The 20,720-nt window shown below is 48.1% G+C and overlaps 1 protein-coding gene across 5 annotated transcripts in view; it reads right to left on the bottom strand.

Moving 5' to 3' along the window:
- Positions 1-1,039: 1,039 nt before the first annotated feature.
- Positions 1,040-20,720, bottom strand: part of MINAR1 (membrane integral NOTCH2 associated receptor 1) — a 42,531-nt gene continuing 22,850 nt past the window's right edge. For 2 of the 5 annotated variants that reach the window (XM_079911963.1, XM_079911961.1), the window contains exons 2-4: positions 16,714-19,064; positions 11,659-11,913; positions 1,040-6,273 (exon numbers count right to left, since the gene is read on the bottom strand). In XM_079911963.1, the coding sequence (XP_079768089.1) occupies positions 6,076-6,273; positions 11,659-11,913; positions 16,714-19,017 (2,757 nt within the window). In that variant the 5' untranslated portion in view covers positions 19,018-19,064 and the 3' untranslated portion in view covers positions 1,040-6,075. Of the gene's footprint in view, positions 6,274-11,225; positions 11,294-11,658; positions 11,914-16,713; positions 19,072-20,720 lie in introns of those variants that run through there. The other 3 variants (XR_013826942.1, XM_079911964.1, XM_079911962.1) reach the window with 3 other exon arrangements.

The raw sequence follows: 20,720 nt of genomic DNA, 5'->3' as shown, positions 1-20,720 counted from the left end.
ATTCTCTCTTCACCATCCTCCATGGTATGATTTCACTAGCTCAGGCTTCTGCCCAAGTAAGCTATCATTCATTTACTTCATGGCGAGGAATGCCTAACGTCTCAGGGTTGAAAAAATTATGTCGATGTTGTGCTTACACAAGAACAGATGACGGGACAAATGGAGCAGAATAAAAAGTCCAGGAAACCATATATACTTTCAACAGACTAATGTCAAAGGGGGAAAGATGAATTTTCTAATAAATAGCACCAATCAATGGATATACAAATGGGAAAGAAACGTATCTTAACCCCCTACCTCATAGCAGGTATAAATATCAATTCCAGAAAGAGTACATTATTTTTTTAAAATATATTTATTTATTTATTTTTGGCTGTGTTGGGTCTTTGTTGCTGCGCGGAGGCGTTCTCTAGCTGTGGCGAGTGGGGGCTACTCTTCGTTGCAGTACGTGGGCTTCTCATTGCTGTGGCTTCTCTTGTTGAGGAGCACGGGCTCTAGGCGTGTGGGCTTCAGTAGCTGTGGCTCGCGGGTTCTAGAGCGCAGGCTCAGTAGTTGTGGCACACGGGCTTAGTTGCTCCGTGGCATGTGGGATCTTCCCGGACCAGGGCTCGAACCCGTGTCCCCTGCATTGGCAGGCAGATTCTCAGCCACTGTGCCAGGGGAGTCCCCCCAAGAAGAGCACATTATTAATAATGCCATTTGCTGCAACATGGATGGACCTAGAGATTGTCATACAGAAGAGAGAAGAGATTGTTTCTCTCCGAAGTCAGTCTGAGAAAGAGAAACATCGTATGATATCGCTTACATGCGGAATCTAAAAAGAAATGATGCAAATGAACTTACTTACAAAACAGAAACAGACTCACAGACTTAGAGAACGAACTTATGGTTACCAGCAGGGAAAGGTGGGGGGAAGGGATACGGAGTGTGGGATTGACATGTACACACTGCTGTATTTAAAATGGATAACCAACAAGGACTTACTGTATAGCACAGGGAACTCTGCTCAATACTATGTAACAACCTAAATGGAAAAAAAAATTTGAAAAAGAATAGATACATGTATATGTATAACCGAATCACTTTGCTGTACACCTAAAACTAACATAACATTATTAATCAACTATACTCCAATATAAAATAAAAGGTTAAAAATATAAAAAAAAATTTAAAAAAAGGAGTACAGATCTAACCATGAAAAATAAAATAAAGCTTCTTAAAGAAAGTATACAGCATCTTCATGACATTGGAGTCTGCATAGATTTCTCAAACAGGACTCAAATTGCCAATCATAAGAAGAAAATGATAAAATAATTTTATGTTAAAATAGAGAACTTCCATTGATCAAAAAGGCACCGTTAAAAGAGTAGAAAATGTAGCTCACAGAGTGGAAAATCGTATTTATAATGTATATCTGACAAATGACTCATTTCCAGAATTTGTACAGAATGTCTACAAATCAATAAGAAAAAGACAAAAACCTAATAGAAACTGGCAGAAATGTGGACAGGCACTCCACAAAATATGAGATCTAAATGGTCAATAAACATACAAAAAGGTAGCAAGTCTTATTAGTGACCAGAAAAACGCAAATTAGATACACAATGAGATACCACTACACACCGAGCAGAATGGCTCAGATGAGAGACAGACAGTATCAATTGTTTCATAGGATGCAGAGCCCGTGGAACTCCCATATATACTGCTGATGGGGCTGTAGGTTGGTAGAACCATGTTCAAAATCTTCTTGGCAGTGTCTACTAAAGCAAAACATAAGCACATCTCATGATCCAGCAGTTTTGCTCCCAGGTATACCCATTACAGAAATGCACATACAAGCATATTCACAGCCCCAAACTGGAAGCCACCCAAATGTCCATCAACTGTGGAATGAATAAATAAATCGTGCTATATTCACAATCAGTGCAATGGGAATGAGAAAACTACATCCACACACCACAGCATGAATGTTTTTCACAACATCATGTTGAGTGACACAAAAGAGGACACACTGCATGAAACACATTCACACAGAGCTTTAACAGGCAAAACTAACACGTGCCTTTAAAAGTCAGGACAGTTCTTCTTTGCAAGTTTTCGCTGGAAGGGGGCCTGAGGGAGGTTTCTGGGGTGCTTGAATGTTCTGGTCTTTGATCTGGGTGCTGATTACACGGACGTGTTCCCTTTGTGAAGAAGCATCAAGCTGGACGCTTACGATCTGTGCGTGAAACTGACAACTTATAATTCACGCGTAGAATAAAATCTCACGGCATGCTCTTTTATCAGGTTTCAGTTTATTTTCGATTATATTTGGAGAGGCAGATGCTTCAAACCAACCATTATACATTAACCAAATTTTACACAAGCCATTTGAAAAAAGATCTAAAAATGTGCTTAGTGATTGGTATTATATAACAATGATTAAGCACCAAGAGTGTGCCGAGAGCTTTTCAGAACAAACATAGAAAAGACGAGTCCCTGCCTTCACGGATACCCATTCCTTTAGAGTCTTGCGCATAAAACTTCACCTAATACTTCACACCCCTTTACTCATAAGGCATAAATAAGGAAGTTTGTTGCATTTCTCATTGTTACTTAATAAATATGTAATACCCTTTTCCCCAAGTATACCAACTATTCCTAATATTTTTGCCTTTAAATACAAATTTCCAAAGTACAATATACAGTCTACTCTGATTTGGTATTCACACAGTCGACCACAATATTCTTGCAGGTTGGTTATAATATGAAGCATGTTGAATTTCAACATTCACACATTTTGATACCACTTAACAGAATCATTTACTATTGGCAGAGCTTTTTTTGTTAAGAAAACGAGGTGCCATTGCTCTTAGATTGATAAACTGTAAACCAAAACAGCACTGCCTTGATTCCAATAAGGGTGTCAGAACTTACGGCACATTCAGAACAGTGAGTTCTGGCACATCTATCAAGCTAGCCTTGCAGATACCAACTACGTAGCTACATGCCCTAAGATACTAACAATTTATGATCAGCTAGTAATGGGTGACATAAGTATGATTTGCTTGACTTGTATTTTCCGTTTAAAGGAGAGGATACTGGCGTAAAATATCTGAAAACTGTGAGCTGGGAAATTTTTTTGCTTCTCTGCAAGGCTGTGTTCCAAGCAAATTCAGAATGAAAAAGAGGATGAAATGATTCCAACTTTAATCATTGGCTAAAGAGATCTAATTTCAGAACAATCCCTTAACGACATCTGATTGTTCATTTTTTTAATGCAAGAGAAATGAAGTGAGTTTTGATAGTGTAGTGATTTTTGGTTTCGGCACAAGAAATCATACTTCACGTGAAAATGCCAGAGAGCGTGGTAGAAGTTGGCGCCCACTACAGAAGTCAGGCCAGTCCCTATGTCACCTCCAGGGAGCTCACAGCAGCAGGAGATTAGAGGCAGGTGTTAGAGGGATGGGTAGATGCTTCCTTCCCGGCCAGACTCTGGTCTTGACCCTTTCTGCAAACAGGATGGAGGAACTGGAGTGAGTCTGGGGTCCAGGGAAAGAAGGTGTAACAAGCTTGGGATCAATGCAGAGAAAGGACCCAACTGTGAACTTCACCTTATCTAGATTCCAAGGCCCCAAGCCTCCATCAGGGTTCAAGCCGTGGATAATCCCTTTCCAGAGGAAACCACCTTGCCTTTGGGCCACCACTGTGTGGTTTCCCAGGGGTATTATCGGGTCTGGATGTTTCCATTACGTGGCAACGATGCTGAGCTGAATTTTAAAGCTACACTGGACTTAGAGCAAGATTAAATTTCTTTCACAACCTCTCCAGATATGAAAATAGTAGAAGAAAATTCTACAGAGTCCCTTCTCTTCCATGCGTGGGGTGGGGCTTCTAATCATGCCCTCCCTACGGAGCTAGGCACATGGCCCCAACAGGGCCCATTAGGAATAGATTCACCCAAGGGCAGTGGCAATAGTGGTTTGGTCCATCCACCATGATCCTACCTGGCAAATGAAGGAGTCCGAAAGGGATTTGACACATTTTTCTTATCCTGGGTAACTGCATCTCCACTTCTCTGCCAATCATAGAGCAAGAGATTGGGAACAACCCATCTCTGCTGCTCTCGTGGCTTAACCTGTGATAAAGGTGACAGTGGCAGGACTGGGATGTGTTCTAGAGCCGTACTGGTTGGGAGGAGAGCTGGGATGGCAACACCCAACTCCCGAGGGTATTCATCTAGAATCCCTTTTGGGGTGAAAGAAACAACCTTACTGAATGTGCCCAACCCCAAACAGAGCACCAAAAGACTAAAATTCTGACAGTAGACAGTAATATATATATTTTTTCATTTTCAGTGATAAATCCTCAGTTTTCCATACTAAGGCTTAAATTGCAGTCACCTAGCTGAAAATCTGTACATACACGTGAGACTAGAAATAGGTGACATGAAGACGTCTAAAAACGAAGGTTCACTACAGATGAAAGCATCCATCCCTTATTTATTAACAACATGAAATGTTCTGACTACCCTTTACAGTGAACAATAGGATTCGACCCAACAAGCTAAGCATTATTTGGAAGATTTTAGGATGGAAGCTGAACGCCTATTGCTTTAAAATCTGAGATGCTTCCCAAACCTCTCTTTCCGGAGTGCATTATATCATCCAGAGTGATGATTCTTACCACCAGCATTTATTTATAATCCACCTTGTTCTCAGAAGAATTAAGGTAGCTAGTTTCTGTCAATCGTTTTCCTTTAACCTGTAACAAGACAGTAGGATCAAATGCCGAAAAGGATTCTTTCCGTCCAATTATGTCAAAGCACCATTCAGCAGGCGGAAACTGAGATCAAATTCTAATGAAATTACAACGGCTTCCTTACACTGGAGAAACCTTGCTCTCAAGTTATTTAACAGAGATGACAATAAACCAAACTTAGGTATTTAGATAGACATTATAGATAGATAAACGGTTAAATAGATCATTTTTTTTTTTTTGCACAGCTGACAAGTATTCAAAACTCTGGAGTAGGTGTTGGGGTAGTTGAGAATACCTCACAGCCTTTGTCGTATTATTGACAAGCTTTCAAAAAATGTTTAAAGCCGTTGGAAATGGTTGGTATTAGTGGTGCACGGAAACCGTGGCTTATAGTTAGAATGTGAAGGTCCAGCCATTGTCTCTACTCTTCAAGGCACAAGGACAAGTTCCAAATTCTTCAACTCATGTGTGAGAAGCAGAGCAACGGGTACCACCAGGAGACAGAAGATTGAGAGGAGCCACACACCAGAGCAAGAATGGGAGACCCTTTGGGATGCCGTGACTTTCCGATATCGATCGTACGTCGTGAGCAAGCAACTCTCCCACGCCTTGAGGTGGGCACAGGAAGGTCTCCTGGCCTGAATACCTTGGCCTATGGAGCAGAGAGCACACTTCACGCCATGCCTGATTTGACAGTCCAGCACCTTCCTACCCGGGGCACCAGGAAGAAGGTCCAGAACGTTGCCATGAAGATGTGCAGTGAAGACTGTAATGATGACAGAAGGGCAAGAATGAAAAGTCGGTAGCCCTTGATAAAAGTCAGCAGAGAAGTAACCCCCTTTATGGATACATACCCTGTTTCTTTGCCAGCGATGGTCTAAGAACATTAAGGGAAAGAGAACCCATGCTTTTTTTTTTTTTATTCTCATCTTGCTATCTCCCTTAGCTTCCCTAAAAAAGGCATGGATTAACCATCTCCTCTATAACATATTCCCCGCCATGAAAGTTCATCAAAATGGAAAGAATCCAACCAATTAATCTTCCTCTGTTTTTTTTGCTTGGAATTCAGTTTGTATCTACTGGTAGTCCATTACATTCTTTTGGTAGGAAAAGATATTGCACTCTTAAAATTCATCCATGGAATTAAGTCAAAGCTAATAGGTAGGTAGATCTCTCTCTAGAATGTATACTTTCTGAAGGCCATCGTCAGTGTTTGCAGAAAAGCCTCTGTGATTTCTATTTCAACAAACCGTGGCCCCACTGGCACGTGATTTTAAACTACAGAGGGAGACGTCGGTCGTCATGAGCCGTAGGCAACGTTGCGCGTCCAGCGGCTCATGATTTCATCGTGCAGATGGGCACGACGATGACCAGGATGACTGTGCACGTCGCTGCAGCGATCAGAGCAGCGATCTTGCAGACCTTGGCTCGTCTGAACTCGGCTTCTTTCCTTTTCAGTAATGAGTCGTAGCCTGGAGTATAAATATCTTCCATCCAGTATTCTAAGTTGTTTGGGTTTAAAGATTCTTGAGTCTAAAAGTGAAGAGAAGATGTTAGAAATATGGTGAATACGTGCAACAGGTTCAAGACGTTCCGACAATCATCACCCCTGAAGCATCTCAGGGCTGTCTGCAACTTGCAGGGGAGATGACCGAGGAGCCCAACGCTGCCCACCAGCCCCTCCCGAGGTGGACCACCAAGGACTCGGGCTCCCGCACATCCCAGATTGTACCTGCCCCTCTCCTACTACAAAGGTCATGATGGGGGACTTCCCTGGTGGCGCAGTGGATAAGACTCTGTGCTCCCAATGCAGGGGGCCAAGGTTCGATCCCTGGTCAGGGAACTAGATCCCATATGCATGCCACAACTAAGAGTTTGTATGCCACAACTAAGGAGCCCATGTGCTGCAACTAAGGAGCCCGCCTGCCACAACTAACAGTGCAACTAAATAAATAAATAAATATTTTAAAAAAAAACAGGTCACAATGGTCTTGACACAGGAAAACCCAGGGAATTCCTGGGAGCAAGCAAAATAGGGCCGAGAAACCAGCCTCTACGCCTCAAGGGTGTACGGCCAAGAACAGGCTGGCCCTGCTGCATGGGAAGCAGGGAAAGTCGCTGAAAAATATTCTCCACTAACGGTCCCTAAGAACAGAGGTGCCTAAAGCAAGGCTATTGTACTGCTCTGATTCGGTTCCCAGTTCTTCAGTAAAGCCTCACTGAACAATCAAAGGCACCTCCCAGATAAGCAGGTCAAACAAAACATAAAAATATTTCCATTTCAAACATCTGTCAGGCCACTGCTCACAGGCCAGGTCTACAGACCAGGGGCAGGCCACCCCCAGGCCAGGTGCAGGGTCCCCAGTGGGAGAGACCCCCACCCACTGCCATTTGTCTCCCAGCCTCCCTGAGATTAGTGCCTGTCTGCAGGAGAAGTATTATAGTTCACCTGTTATCACCCAGGAATCCCATTCCCCGTGGATGGCTATGATCTATTTCCATAAAGAAAGGCAGTGTGTTCTCATCTCACGGCAAACATTTAATAATGTGACTGTCACATAAAAGCAGCAACACATTGCAATTCCAAGTGAGGTCGTCTGAATCTTTGAAACACAAGCAAGATATCCATTTTGAAGATTTTCTCAGATTGTTTAATGCTCATAAAGGTGGGCATGTTACATATCACACACACACACACACACACACACACACACGCACTATGTACTATGTTATTGGAATATTGATTATTCTAACCCCTATTAGTCATTCTCCACCTGTCCTTTCAGAACCATTCTCTGTTCTTTTCTGTCTTGCTCTGTACCCCCAGGAGACCAGCCAATATGGACACATCCCAGGTGGATTCAGTCAGTGGGGCACAGGTCCCCCTGCTCCCTCCCTGATGGGCCACAGTTCTATCAGGTACCTGCTCTCACAGCTGTGGGTCTTGGTGGGTTTCAGAAACAGCTCCCTTTCCTTGGCCTTCAGATCCAAGGGCAGCAACAGCCTCTCCCTCATGCTGGTCCCTGGGCGCTTCACGGGCTCTAAACCCTGCCTACACCTCCGCCAAGAGTCCCCTCCTTCCCGCTCGCATCACCCGTGAGTATGCCATCTGCTTCCTGCTGGGATGCGGACGACCCACATGCCGTGGACTCCTCTGGCTGCTTTATTGATCTCCTGTTTTGTTCTTGTTTTGTTTTGTTTTTTGGCCATGCGGCGCGCAGGATCTTAGGTCCCTGACCAGGGATAGAACCCGGGCCCCCTGCATTGGGAGCACGGAGTCTTACCCACTGGACCGCCAGGGAAGTCCCTGCTCTCCTGTTTCTAATGGCCTCCCAGTACAGGGGCCGGCAGACTCCAGCCCAGGCGCCAGATACAGCCCAGCACCTGCCTTCGTACAGCCTACCAGTTAAGAACGGTTCTCACATTTTTAAATCATTGAAAAAAAATAAAAGGAAAACAATAGTCAGCGGTATGTGAAAATCATATGAAATCAAATCTCCGTGTCCCAAAATAATATTTTGTCGAAACACAGTCATATCCAGTCATTTACAAGTTGCCCATGGCTGCTCGAGACAATTATTGGCAGAGTTGAGCAGTTGTGATGGAGACTGTAAGGCCTGCAGAGTCTTAAAGCAGTTACTCTCTGGCCCTTTAGAGAAGAGTGTGCCAATATTCTAGAATATTCTGTACAACGTTACATAATGAAAAGAGAATGGGACTTCGGGGTCCCTGAAATCCTCCCAGGTCCCCTTCCTCACGGAGGCACAATGTTCAAAGACTTTTCCAATTATTCATGTTATCTGGAAGGGCGGGGAGGAGCGGTAGGCAATGCTGGCCATTGCGAGGACCCACACCATGAGAAACAGGACATGCTCCATGATGGAAGAGTCCTTAAAACGCAGGATTGCCTGTTCAGACTTTGCAAGAAGCTCCTACTCCAGCACTTCCGCTAAGTCCCAGGAGCCACGGTCTCCCTGAGTTGCCCAGGGCACTTCTGCTACTGCCCAGCTGCGGCTGTTAGGACAAGTGTCCTTATGCTTGGGCTGCAGCTCTTTGCCCAACACAGCTCTGTCCTCCATGGGCACTTGGGATCGGTCTGTTTCCCTGGGTACCCTAGAGGGGAGCCAGGGAGCCAGGTGGGCATGTTAAGCTGGGGACTGGTCTGCAGGGCTGGGTGGGTTTGGGTGGAAGGCTGAAGGGGCAGCTCTCCCTGCTCTGACACTTTGGAGACAGGCTCTGACCAGGGAGGCTGAAACACCACCTCTTCTTCCCGGTATTCCCAAGGCGGGCCAAGGAGTGAGCAGTGTGTAAACGACACATCAGATTTTGTCTTTTTCCCTCCAGCTCAGACAGAAGGAAACTGGCTTCCTTTCATAGGTAGCTATGCTTTAGGGGCTGGGATTCATCCTGTGAAGTCTATTATTTTTAATTACTTTTTCCAATAACCGCAAGCTCTCGTGCCACCCAGTGGGACACAGGGGGCATCCTCGGTTGTTAATTACTCCCGCTGAGCGCTGGAAATGGAAACGGGGCCTGTACCTTTGCTGCACCCTCAAGTGGCCATAGATGGCAAATTTACATCTTGACGCCATGGGGCCCCAAGAAGATGGTCCAGATGCGGAAGCTGCCCTAAGACAGTACCTGGGTCTCTGCAAAGCGATGAAAACAAGTAAGGTGGTGCCTTTCTGCCTTCACCTTCTGCCTTCCTGATACCTGTTCTGTTTTGCTGCAAACACCCTCGAAAGGCTATCGAACTCTTTCCTGTCTTATATTTTTTTGAGACTAGATACACTATCCTTTGCATTTTTAAGTGATGTCACCTAAAGCTCTCTAATCTAAAGACCTTTTAGTTTTTATAATTTTGCCTTTACGCTTCCTAAAAATTGGCACTTTAAAATTGCATGTATCTGTAGGAGCAAAATCTCCCAGACTCTGCCTCCCAAACTTTAAAAAGATGTTTCTCAGTCTTTGACTCATCCAATTAACCTGCTCCTGTCAAGGTCATCCCATGATACTGGTGAAACATTGATTATTCCACCAGGTGAGCCATTCACACCTCTGGGCCTTTTGTGACTCGCCTGCAGCTCGTGGCATCCTAATACCCACAGGTTGCGGTGTGGTAGCCACAGCAGAGCACTGGGACCCTCCTGCAGGAGAAGCAAATCCTATCTAGACTGCTTGCCAGCAAGATGGTGACAGGAGAGGACGTGGCCTGAAGGGTCAAGTGGTGTGCAGCTGGCATGGGGACAAAACATGCAGGAGGTGACAGGGGCCAGGAGTACCTCTGAGGTGGTCCTGATATCACCACCCACTTGACTCTCAAGATCTGGCCAGAGATGTCCCTTGCCATAATTGCTGTCATTTAGGGCCCAACATAAACAAACGTCACTGCAGTCATTTGTGTGACATGAAGCTCTACTATACTGTCATCAACAGAAAAATGACATGGTGGAAAGGCAACATAGGAGGAAGTACAGGAGTCTTATTGCCAGATAGTCCATTATGAATTTAGACTTGTCAGACCTGCAGCAAGTTCTTGTGCTTCTCGGGGCCTCGAGTTCCTCATTTATAAACTTGAGATGAACATCATCACTCCCGCCTGCAGGCCACTGTGCCTTGCGTGAGAGACCGTGATTAAAAAGTCCCATACGGGGCTTCCCTGGTGGCGCAGTGGTTGAGGGTCCGCCTGCCGATGCAGGGGACACGGGTTCGTGCCCCGGTCCGGGAAGATCCCACACGCCGCGGAGAGGCTGGGCCCGTGAGCCATGGCCGCTGAGCCTGCGCGTCCGGAGCCTGTGCTCCGCAACGGGAGAGGCCACAACAGTGAGAGGCCCGCGTACCGCAAAAAAAAAAAAAAGTCCCATACAGAGTGGATCAATTTCAGCATCATTTCAACAGCGCCAAAATGCCTTATCGGTGCCTTCTTAATGCCAGGTACTTTAAATACATTATTTTCATTTCTGACAGTGACTCTGAAAGTTAGATATTATTATGGACATTTAACAGGTGAGGAAACCAAAGCTCAAACAGGTGAACATTCCAGGCCACACAGCAAAGGAGCCTGGCTTAGAACCCACACACTGCGGGAAAACACATTTCTTTTCTCGCCACTGCACGGCACCTCCTGCAGCCCTCCTGGCTTTAGGGAGAGGCCATTTCAGGGGAGACCCTGCCCTACCACCACCCCCCCACTGGCATCTCTCCAACTGCCCTTTAAGTGGTGTGGACCTGCCGGGACCCGTACGTGAGTGGTGGCGTTGGGATGATAGCCTCGCCGCCCACCAAGCTAGCTGGCAGGTGGGGGCAGGGTGCTTCCTGTGCTCCCGAGGTGATGCGGACACACAGAGAGACGCAGTATGGATGGAACCAGGTGGAACTGCCCACCACAATGGAAGTGGCCAACACCCAGCCCTGCCTGTGGTTGAACGGAAAGCATGCCCTCCAGCCACAACTGTATTCACAGAGCTTCCGGGGACGGTGCTTACCTGGGACTGCTCCGTATGGAAACATAATCCATAGCTCGGCTCCCACAAATATGCTTTTATCCCACGTGCTACATGGGGAAGGAGAAATCAGCTTGTGTTTCATTAAACAGTTGGGCTGAGGTCTTGTGAGCAAATACGAGAATCTGCACTTGGTATGGGGTCTTAAACGTATCGTTAGCAAATCGGATGGCCAAAGTCGATCAATCAATCAAGCAAGCATTCCCACTGCTACACGTTTACGAAGCCATAAGCGAAATAGCAATCTCCTTGCGAACAATCTCTGCTCTACGATGTGATGCAGGTTCCGAATTCCACGGTGGGGACCCAGGGAGCTGAAGGTGAGGGAGCGGGCCGGTTAGGGCATCCGCTATCCATTCCTGCATCCGCCAGGGTGTGGCTGGGCTCCCCCCACCCGGGGCAGTGAGAGGCTCACCTGCAGGTCCAGGGCTGTCAGCTTGCCCTTCTCGCCCGCGTTGCGAGCATACTCCTCGATGGTCCAGGAAGGCTGGCCCCGCTTCACCTCCGCCAGCTCCGTCAGCCGCATGTCTGTGTACAGAGGGTTGTTCTTCATGTGGGCCTTGAGGGAGGCGGGGTAGGGGTGAGGGCTGAACACCTGCTCCACCAGGAAGCCGTCTTTGGGCTGCTTGGGCAGTCGGTGCTGCGGGGGGATGTCATACTGCCTGTCTGCCTGCAGAGGGGCACAGAGGAGTCCAGAGAGCGACACAGATGCCGTCAGACAGCCCACAGTGCCAGTGGGCAGACACCAGCTTTGCATCACCGGGCTCTGCCCGGGTAGCAACATGCAGTTATTCACAAGCAAATAGAAAGAATATCTGGACTGGGGGACATTTACTAGGAAAAGCTTATGACATTGATAATACTCAAACGACCCAACATTGCTATGCCAGGAAGAGATGATTTTATCTAACCCTCATACCATGACTACTATCATTAACACGCATTGTTCAGCTAAGGAAATGGAGCCCAGAAAGACTCAGTAATTTACCCCAAGGTGCACAGCTGCCAACGGGAGGAGCTGGCATTTAAATCTATCATCTGGCTTCAGAGAAGCTTTGCTTAACTACTGCATAGTACCCCCCCCCCTTTTTTTTTCCTTTTTTTGTCGCACCACGCGGCATGCGGGATCTTAGTTCCTCGACCAGGGACCGAACCTGCGTCCCCTGCAAAGGAAGCGCAGAGTCTTAATCCCTGGACTGCCAGGGAAGTCACTGCCCCCTCTTTCTCTTACCAATTTCTACCTGGTACTGAGGAGTAAAAGATATGGGGTCCTTCCCCCTAGGAGCTGGCTGAAACCACTGATGCCACACTGCTTCTCTGGATGGAAGAAGCCAAGCCAGAAAGCACGTGGTGGGAGCCTCTAGTGATTTTCAGAGACCTCTGCGTGGCCTTCAAGACAAGGGAACAGTGTGGACCACAGTTTGGAGGCAGGAAGGTGCCCAACACAGCTGCCATCACTTACGTTCTCAGTCCTTGAGGCCCTCAGATCTCCACATAGATGTCACGTCCTCCAGAAGTACTCCCTGACCAAGACCGGGTCAGCGCCCATCTACGTGACCCTTCAGACTGTGTACAGAGCCCGCGGCCAGCACTGTCCCACTGAACTGTAACTGCCTGTTTGTCTGTCTGTCTCCTCCGCCGGACTGTGAGTTCCCCGAAGGCAGGGCACAATAGTGAGCACCTTTTATTTATTTATTTATTTTGCTGTATGCGGGCCTCTCACTATTGTGGCCTCTCCCGTTGCGGAGCACAGGCTCCGGAAGCGCAGGCTCAGCGGCCATGGCTCACGGGCCCAGCAGCTCCGCGGCATGTGGGATCTTCCCGGACCGGGGCACGAACCCGTGTCCCCTGCATCGGCAGGCGGACTCTCAACCACTGCGCCACCAGGAAAGCCCAGTGAGCACCTTTTAATCGCCCGCTCAGCAAAATCATACCACCAAGGAGAAGGCACTCCAATCTTTTTAAAGGGATGGATCCCAACATCATGGAGTCGTGCACATGAAACAGAGAGCCAGAAGAGCTGTGGGTGTGAGCAACAGACAAAGAGAAAGGAAACATAAGAACATGAGTGAGGGACGGTGTGGATAAGCAAGAGGTGGGGAATGGGCTCAGGTGTCAGGAAAGGGAGAGTTTATGTGTGAGCAGCTGATGAGATAACGTGTGTGAGTGGGAGTGTGCGTATCCTACACGTGGATGGGGACCAGAAGCACGCTCCCAGCTCCCAGCAAACTAGACCCATCGGCCCTTGCTCAAATACAGTATAACTCGGAGCCCTTCCAAACCATTAGGACTGCTGATGCTGCTACAGAGAAAGCAGGATAAACTTGGCCAAATCCAAATAAGGAAGTGAGGTGTCCTCTTCTTTTCTAGCTCATCAAACCCAAGTATCTTCTAAAAGGTGTCACTGAGTTTATTCATTCAGCTCATCACCACTACCGAACACCCAGAGGGCTCCCACGGCATGCAGGGCCCGTGCCGAGCTGGGGGCAGGGCAGGTGCCAATAATAACAACAAGGCATCCTAACTACAATGAACTGAGGGCTGACTGTGCGCGTCTCCTGCTGTGCTCGGGGCTGAACACGCGATATGCCATTTCAGCTCCTCGAGAACATCGGTAAGGCTATAACATTATACTCCCCGCCGTGGATGCGGAAACTCAGCTTAGAGAGGTTAAGGAACTGGCCCAATGTCACACAACCAGGAAGTGGCAGAGCCAGGATTTGAATTTGTTCTCGCTTCTGAGATGGAAAGTTACCCGCTGCCCACGCTTGCCTCCCTGCTCCTACCGTGGAGGCGTTTGCGTTCTAACATGGCAGTCGGTATGTATACCTGAGATACTTTTAAAATAAAGGTTGGTATCTACTCTGTCGGAACAAAGAGGATGAAAGGCAGGCGATCAGAGACCAGCAATGATCTTGGGAGGCTTTCAGAGGCTTACGAATGAAGAGGCCTTGAGGGGAGCTGGGTCTAGATCAGCACCGAGGACGTGGACAAGACACTTTTTTTTTTTTTTTGATGTGGACCATTTTTAAACTCCTTATTGAATTTGTTATAATATTGCTTCTGTTTTATGTTTTGATTTTTTGGCCACGAGGCATGTGGGATCTTAGCTCCCCGACCAGGTATCAAGCCCACACCCCCTGCATTGGAAGGTGAAGTCTTAACCATTGGACCCCCAGGGAAGTCCCTGGACAGGAAACTTTGGATGGAGGAATCACGTGAGTGAAGGTTCGACAGTGGGATGGGGCCTGGCCATCCTAGATGCTTCATCAGTACTTGCTGAACGAGTGACTGAGTGAAAGAGGGTGGCACTTTTGAGGAAAACCAGGCAGACGTATCAAGGTGGAGAAGGGCCCGGTCCAGGTGACCTGGAGCCCTCCTGTTGGGGAGAAGGACATGACATGCCCAGGCTTTGAGTGGCCGGGCTGAGTGGCTTGAAACTTCTTGCTGAGCAAAGGGGAGTCAAGGAGGAGTTGGGAACAGGACGCACTGCACACCCCCGAGTGGAGTTTTAGGAAAGGGAGCATAGCAGTGGTGGATGGGATGAGATGGAAGTGGCGGCAGAGGTGGGGGGGTGATGAGCGAGAGAGACCAGTTACAAATGTGCCCCCAAAGCCCAGGTGGGAGGTGGGAGGAGCCTGGACTTGGGGGAGGGAGGGTGGATTTAAGCGGAAAGAAACATCACAAAAGATAAATCCACAGGTCGAGTAGCCCAGCTGGACGTGAGAGAGCCAACGAGGGAAGTCAGAGGTGAGAGACGCCCCTTCAGTTTGGGGAATGGCTAGAATGGCGACCCCAGAATGGGTACAGGGAGAGGGAAGCCTGGCTTTGAAGGAACAGGAAATCTAGCTGGGACCTGCAGATTTCAGCCCACGGCAGACATCTGGGGGAGCTGGCCTTCAGCAGTTTGAGATTTGGGAGCAAAGTTCAGAAGGGCCCCAGGGTTGGTCCCCACCATGGCAGGCATCAGCCCAGGGATGGTGAGAGCCACACATCGGGAGGCAGAAAGGAGGTCACAGAAGGAGGCCCAGTGAAGACCGCTCACCCCAAACACTAGCAACTTTGAGCTGTGCATTTCAAGGGGTCTTTCTCAAGCTTATTTCTGGTGGTTTCTGGGGGCTTTGACATTTTATGGGTTGGACGCATGGCTAGTTCAGTTAAACTTGATATATCTACAGAAGTGTCAAACCACTGGCGTGCTCTAAATGGCCATTTTCAATGCTCCCCAAGACCCAGGGCTCCAGGAACCTGGCCAGACTCTAGCAGCTAATTGACACGACAGCAGCACCAGAGGAAAAGACCCACAGCTGGGCATCTCGTCGGAGTGTCGGCCCATAATATATTCTGATTTCTGTCCAACACCACGTGTTGTAAGTGGCTACCGAAGAGAACAGTGGCCGGCACAGGTACCAGAGGTTCCTTCGGGATCAGAAAAAAATCACTTCTTATTTTACTCTCTTTCCCTGCTTTGGACCCTGAAAACTTCCTTAGGGCTCCATTTTCTAAGCTTGCCCTTCTTGGCATTCGAGGGACTCAGCCCCCTTCTCTGTATTCAACGTCTGCAGCCACACCTCTTCACTCCCTCTCTGATGACTGGTCCTCCGAGCCCTCAGGAGGCCCCGTGGTCTGTCCACTGACCTTTGGAATCAGGGAAGGGAATTGAGACGAGCAACAAGTTGAAATGGCATCACTTTGGCCAGAAAGGGTTCAATGGAACCTACTTAGAAGGAGAAACAGCGGCCACAAGTACCGCTGAAACAAATCATCCCTAGTGCAGGGGACGAGAAGAAGAAAGAATGTGAGTATGTGTGTGTGTGCTCACTCCAGCACTGACAGAAAGATGCTGACTATAAAGGTAAAAACGCTCACGTTCCCATAAAACTGTAGGAAAAAACCTCAAAAGCAAAGAAAGACATCATATTAAGAGTTGCCATCCTTGGGCGGTGGAACTGTGAATAATTTCCTTAATTTATCTTCTTTTCTTACGAATCATCTATTGATCTTAAAATGAAAAAAACTCAAACTTTTAAAAAGGAACACCACGCGTGCCACAAAGTATATGAAAGGGGCATAGGAGCCAGCTCGCTTTTAAGTCATTCCCCTCCTTTGCTTTGCCTGCACCCTGCCCTTTCAGAAAGGACGGGAAGAAATCCCTGGTGATGCTTGTCCACTCTGCCATGTTCCCCATTCTATGAAAATCAGGTCTCGAACCACCAGTCCAATATCTGAGCCATGCTTTCTCCCATCGGCAACACAGCAGCGTGTGCTCCTCCGGGCTGATGGACAATTTGGCGGGACCAACCACCAGGCTATGCTGTCCTCTCTGCTCTAACGTGGAAGGTCTGGAAGGATTACGAGCACAAGAAGGGCAGGCCTCTTTTTCGTGTAATGGAAGCTTCCAGGCTTGGGAACAGACCAGGGCTATATAGTAAGGCTGCTGCCTAGTTACGCGAGCTTACATGCGCATTACCTCTTTAGATTTTCGATGCCAGTCCTTACTTTCCCCAGGGCCTCTGTCTTTCACATCCTCCTCTCCGACGCCCACGCGGTTGGTGTAAGTGATGGTGCGCCAGTCCCTGGGCGAATTGGAGATGCTGGCGATTTTGGACTCTGTGGCGCTGTTTTCCTCCGTCAGGGACCTGGAGGATGGCCTGGTGAAGAGGCTTTTTTTTAACGCCTTGACACGAAGGCTTTCGCTGTTGCTTCCGCTGGCGTCTGAGGAGCACCAGTCGGCCGAGTTCTCCAGTTTGGGCCCGTGGGAACCATTGTGTGCACGGAACATCCGGGGAGAGGCGCTCTCATCGGACGGAGCCTCGCTGGTCAGGGAATTCAGATCTATCTGCACACTCACCTTCTCGGGCTGCTGTATCTTCTGATCCAGCTTACTGAGCTTGCCCAGGACCTGGGAGATCTCCTCGCGGACACCCGACAGCGATTCGAGCTTCCGTTCAATTTCACCGATCCTGAGCACCAGTTTGCACACGCTGGTCTTCAATTCCTCTTCCGAGTGGTGGCTGTTTTCAGGCCGGTTGCCCTTTTCTCCTTTGCTGCTGGGGAGCCCGTTGGCGATTTTGGTTAGGTTGTGCTCCGGTGAACTGTCACAGTCCGACTTGTGAAGCTGGGACAAAGATCCTGTGCTGTTGTAGCAGGATGACTGCATCACTCCCGTCGAGCCACTGATGCTCATGTCATCAAGAAATCGGAAAATGTCACTGATGTCATCACTGACGACCTCCGAGTCGTCATCTGACTGCTTCATGGCGTGCCTGTCACTGTACTTGCCCTGCCCAGAGGCACACAAGTCTTTGCATTTCTTGGGCTCCAGGACGTGCTGCTCGGTCTGGGTGCCCACGCTACTGGTGTCTGAGCTGAGCTGCCTGCTGGTGCAGCTAATGCTCTTGTCTTTAAACTTTTTGACCGGTTCATGCTTCTCCAGGTCAACGGAGGACGAGATCTCTTTAGATTTGAGCCCGTTTGGCTTGGCCGCGTAGCCGACGGGGAGCATTGGCTGTTGCTCCTGCGGCATGAGGTAAGCTGGGCGCCTGTCTGGGGTTGGGAAGTTGGCGGTCTGGCTGCTGGGATTTGGATAGCGGAGCTTCTCCTCGGAGGGATTTCTATTGAAAAAGGACCGTTCAAAGTCAGGAACTTCTTCAGTGTTTAGGCTCCAGCTTTTGGCCGGCCAGGGGGTCTGCTTACCCGGCCTCCCGGGACAGCGCCTGGCCTCCTGGGTCCCCATCACTGGAGTGGGTCCAAAATACGTGGAGGCTTGAAGGTCATCTAAGCTCTCGTGCTTTGCCCGCCTTTTGTCAGGAACAGGGGAGTACTCGGGATTCAGGTACTGGCTGTTGTAGGGCATCTCAAAGCTGTGATTGGGGAAGGGTGTCTTGTGGGACTCCTTGCGGCCCTGGGGTTTCCCGCGCTCGCCCTCAGCCTTGTTGGCGGGGCTGGCCAACTCGGGGGACACAGTCATCAGGTTGTGAAACTCCTCTTTGAAGATGTTCCTTTTCTGGACGCAGGACTGGACCACGAAGGGCTCCTCATTAGAGATGAAAGTCTCCTTGATGCCCTGGGTGAGGGGCAGGGAGTCCTGATCGGACATGGACTCACTCTCGATGTTCATGGGGAAATAGGTTCTCTGCATCTCGCAGGGCTGAGGGCTGGCCACCGAGTAGGGGGCCAGAGCCTGCAGCCTGTCCAGGGAAGCCGCCCGGTTTTTCACATCTTTGCTGACCCCCAGCAGGAAGTTGGGCTCGGAGGCAGGTACAAACTGCGGGCAGTCCTTGCAGTCCATCTTGCGGCATTTGGAAGACTGGCGGGTGGGGTAGCCCCGGCTGAAAGGCTGGTCGCTCAGCTCGCAGCTGAGGGACTCACACTGGGCTGCGGTGCAGAGTTCCGTGTCCGAGCGGCCCAAGTCAAAGGCCGCCTCCTTCTTGCGCATCTTCTGCCGGCCGCTGGGGAGCTTCTCTTTGGCTGTAGCCCCGTTCATCTGGATGAGGTTGAATATCGTCACGATATCTGCCGCCACCATGATTTTCTTCGATTGCTGGTTGTTCACGGTGCATTTCATCTTGTCTTTGAATAACGTGGCTGGAAAATTGGGATCGAGACAAGCCGTGTAGAAGAGGACGCTTCTCAGTTTGGAGAGCTGGGACAGATCAAAACGGGTGCACAGGGATTTGCACAGGTCCTGGTAGGAAACGGTATTTTGCTTGCTGTCCAGTTCCTCCAAGATTTTCACCAAGAAGAGGGAAGTTTCCTGATTGGTCTCCATCATTTAGAATTTCAAAGCCTCGCTGATGACACTGAAACTTCGAGTCAGCTCTACGGGGTGACAATATTGAAAAAGAGAAGCGGGGGAGAAAGGATTATAAACACCAGTGGAGTTTTAAGTCAAGCTGGTTATGAACCACATAAAGAAATGCAAGGAAAAACTTTTTAAGGTTTAAAAAATGTCATAAGTGCTTTAAAAATATTTATAATATACTCTGTAATTCGCTTCCCAGTAATCTACCTAAAGAAATTATTGACTATGATTTTGCATAAAGATGTTCATTATGTATATGTACAACTGATTCACTTTGCTGTACACCTGAAACTAACCCAACATTGTAAATCAACTATACTCCAACAAAAATTTTTTTAAAAATAGTTACAATTATAAAAAAATGATGTTCATTACAATGGCATTTATAATAGTGAAAAAATAAAACATCTTAAATATCCAAATATTAGGGGAACGCATAAATAAAACGGGTTACCATATACGATGATTTCTTACAAACATTAAAATTATATTAGGGCTTCCCTGGTGGCGCAGTGGCTGAGAGTCCGCCTGCCGATGCAGGGGACATGGGTTCGTGTCCCGGTCCGGGAAGATCCCACATGCCGGGGAGCAGCTGGGCCCGTGAGCCATGGCCGCTGAGCCTGCGCGTCCGGAGCCTGTGCTCCGCAACGGAAGAGGCCACAACAGTGAGAGGCCCGCGTACCGCAAAAAAAAAAAAAATTATATTAATGTACATCCTTACAATGCAATACTACTCATCAATAAAAAGGAACAAATTACCAGTACTTGTAAATGACATGGATGAATCTCAAATGTATTGTGCTTGAGTGAAAGAAGCCAGACTCGAAGGCTACCTATTCTATGGTTCCACCTTAACGATATTCTGAAAAACAGATCCGTAGCTGCCCGGGGCTGGATGTGAGGCAAGGTGCTGGCAAAACGGCACAGAGAAATTTCCCTGGATGATGGAACTATTCCACCTCTTGATTGGAGGGGTGGTTGCATGCCTCTATGCATTTGTCAAAACTCACAGAACTGTGCGCTAAAGCGTGTGAATTCTAGCTGTGTAAATTGTACCTTAATTATAAAATTACACACTGAAGACTTTTTATGACAAAAGAAAACTGTGATACAATACTGAGTGAAAAATGTGAAAATAAATATGTTATGTAGTAAGATCTTAATTATACAAAACTACATCTTCTTGGAAATGAAACTGGAAGAAAATAATATACACTCCAATGTTAATGGTGGTTACCTTCGGATTGTAAATACGCATGTTCTTTCTGAATTAGTCATCTTTGTTTCTCAATATTTTATTATGCAAATTTTCAAACATACAGCAAAGTTGAAAGAATTTTATTTTTTTAATTAATTAATTAATTTTTTTTTTTTTTTTTGGTTGAATTGGGTCTTCGCTGCTGCACGTGGGCTTTCTCTAGTTGCGGCGAGCGGGGGCCACTCTTCGTTGTGGTGTGCGGGCTTCTCATTGTGGTGGCTTCTCTTGTTGCGGAGCACAGGCTCTAGGCGCACGGGCTTCAGTAGTTGTGGCTCGCGGGCTCTAGAGCGCAGGCTCAGTAGTTGTGGCGCACAGGCTTAGTTGCTCTGCGGCATGTGGGATCTTCCCAGACCAGGGCTCGACCCCTGCATTGTGTCCCCTGCATCGGCAGCTGTACTCTTAACCACTGTGCCAC

The sequence above is a fragment of the Stenella coeruleoalba genome, assembly GCF_951394435.1.
Source record: "Stenella coeruleoalba genome assembly, chromosome: 2".
Lineage (NCBI taxonomy): Eukaryota > Metazoa > Chordata > Mammalia > Artiodactyla > Delphinidae > Stenella > Stenella coeruleoalba.
This window is presented reverse-complemented; position numbering and strand designations above follow the sequence as displayed.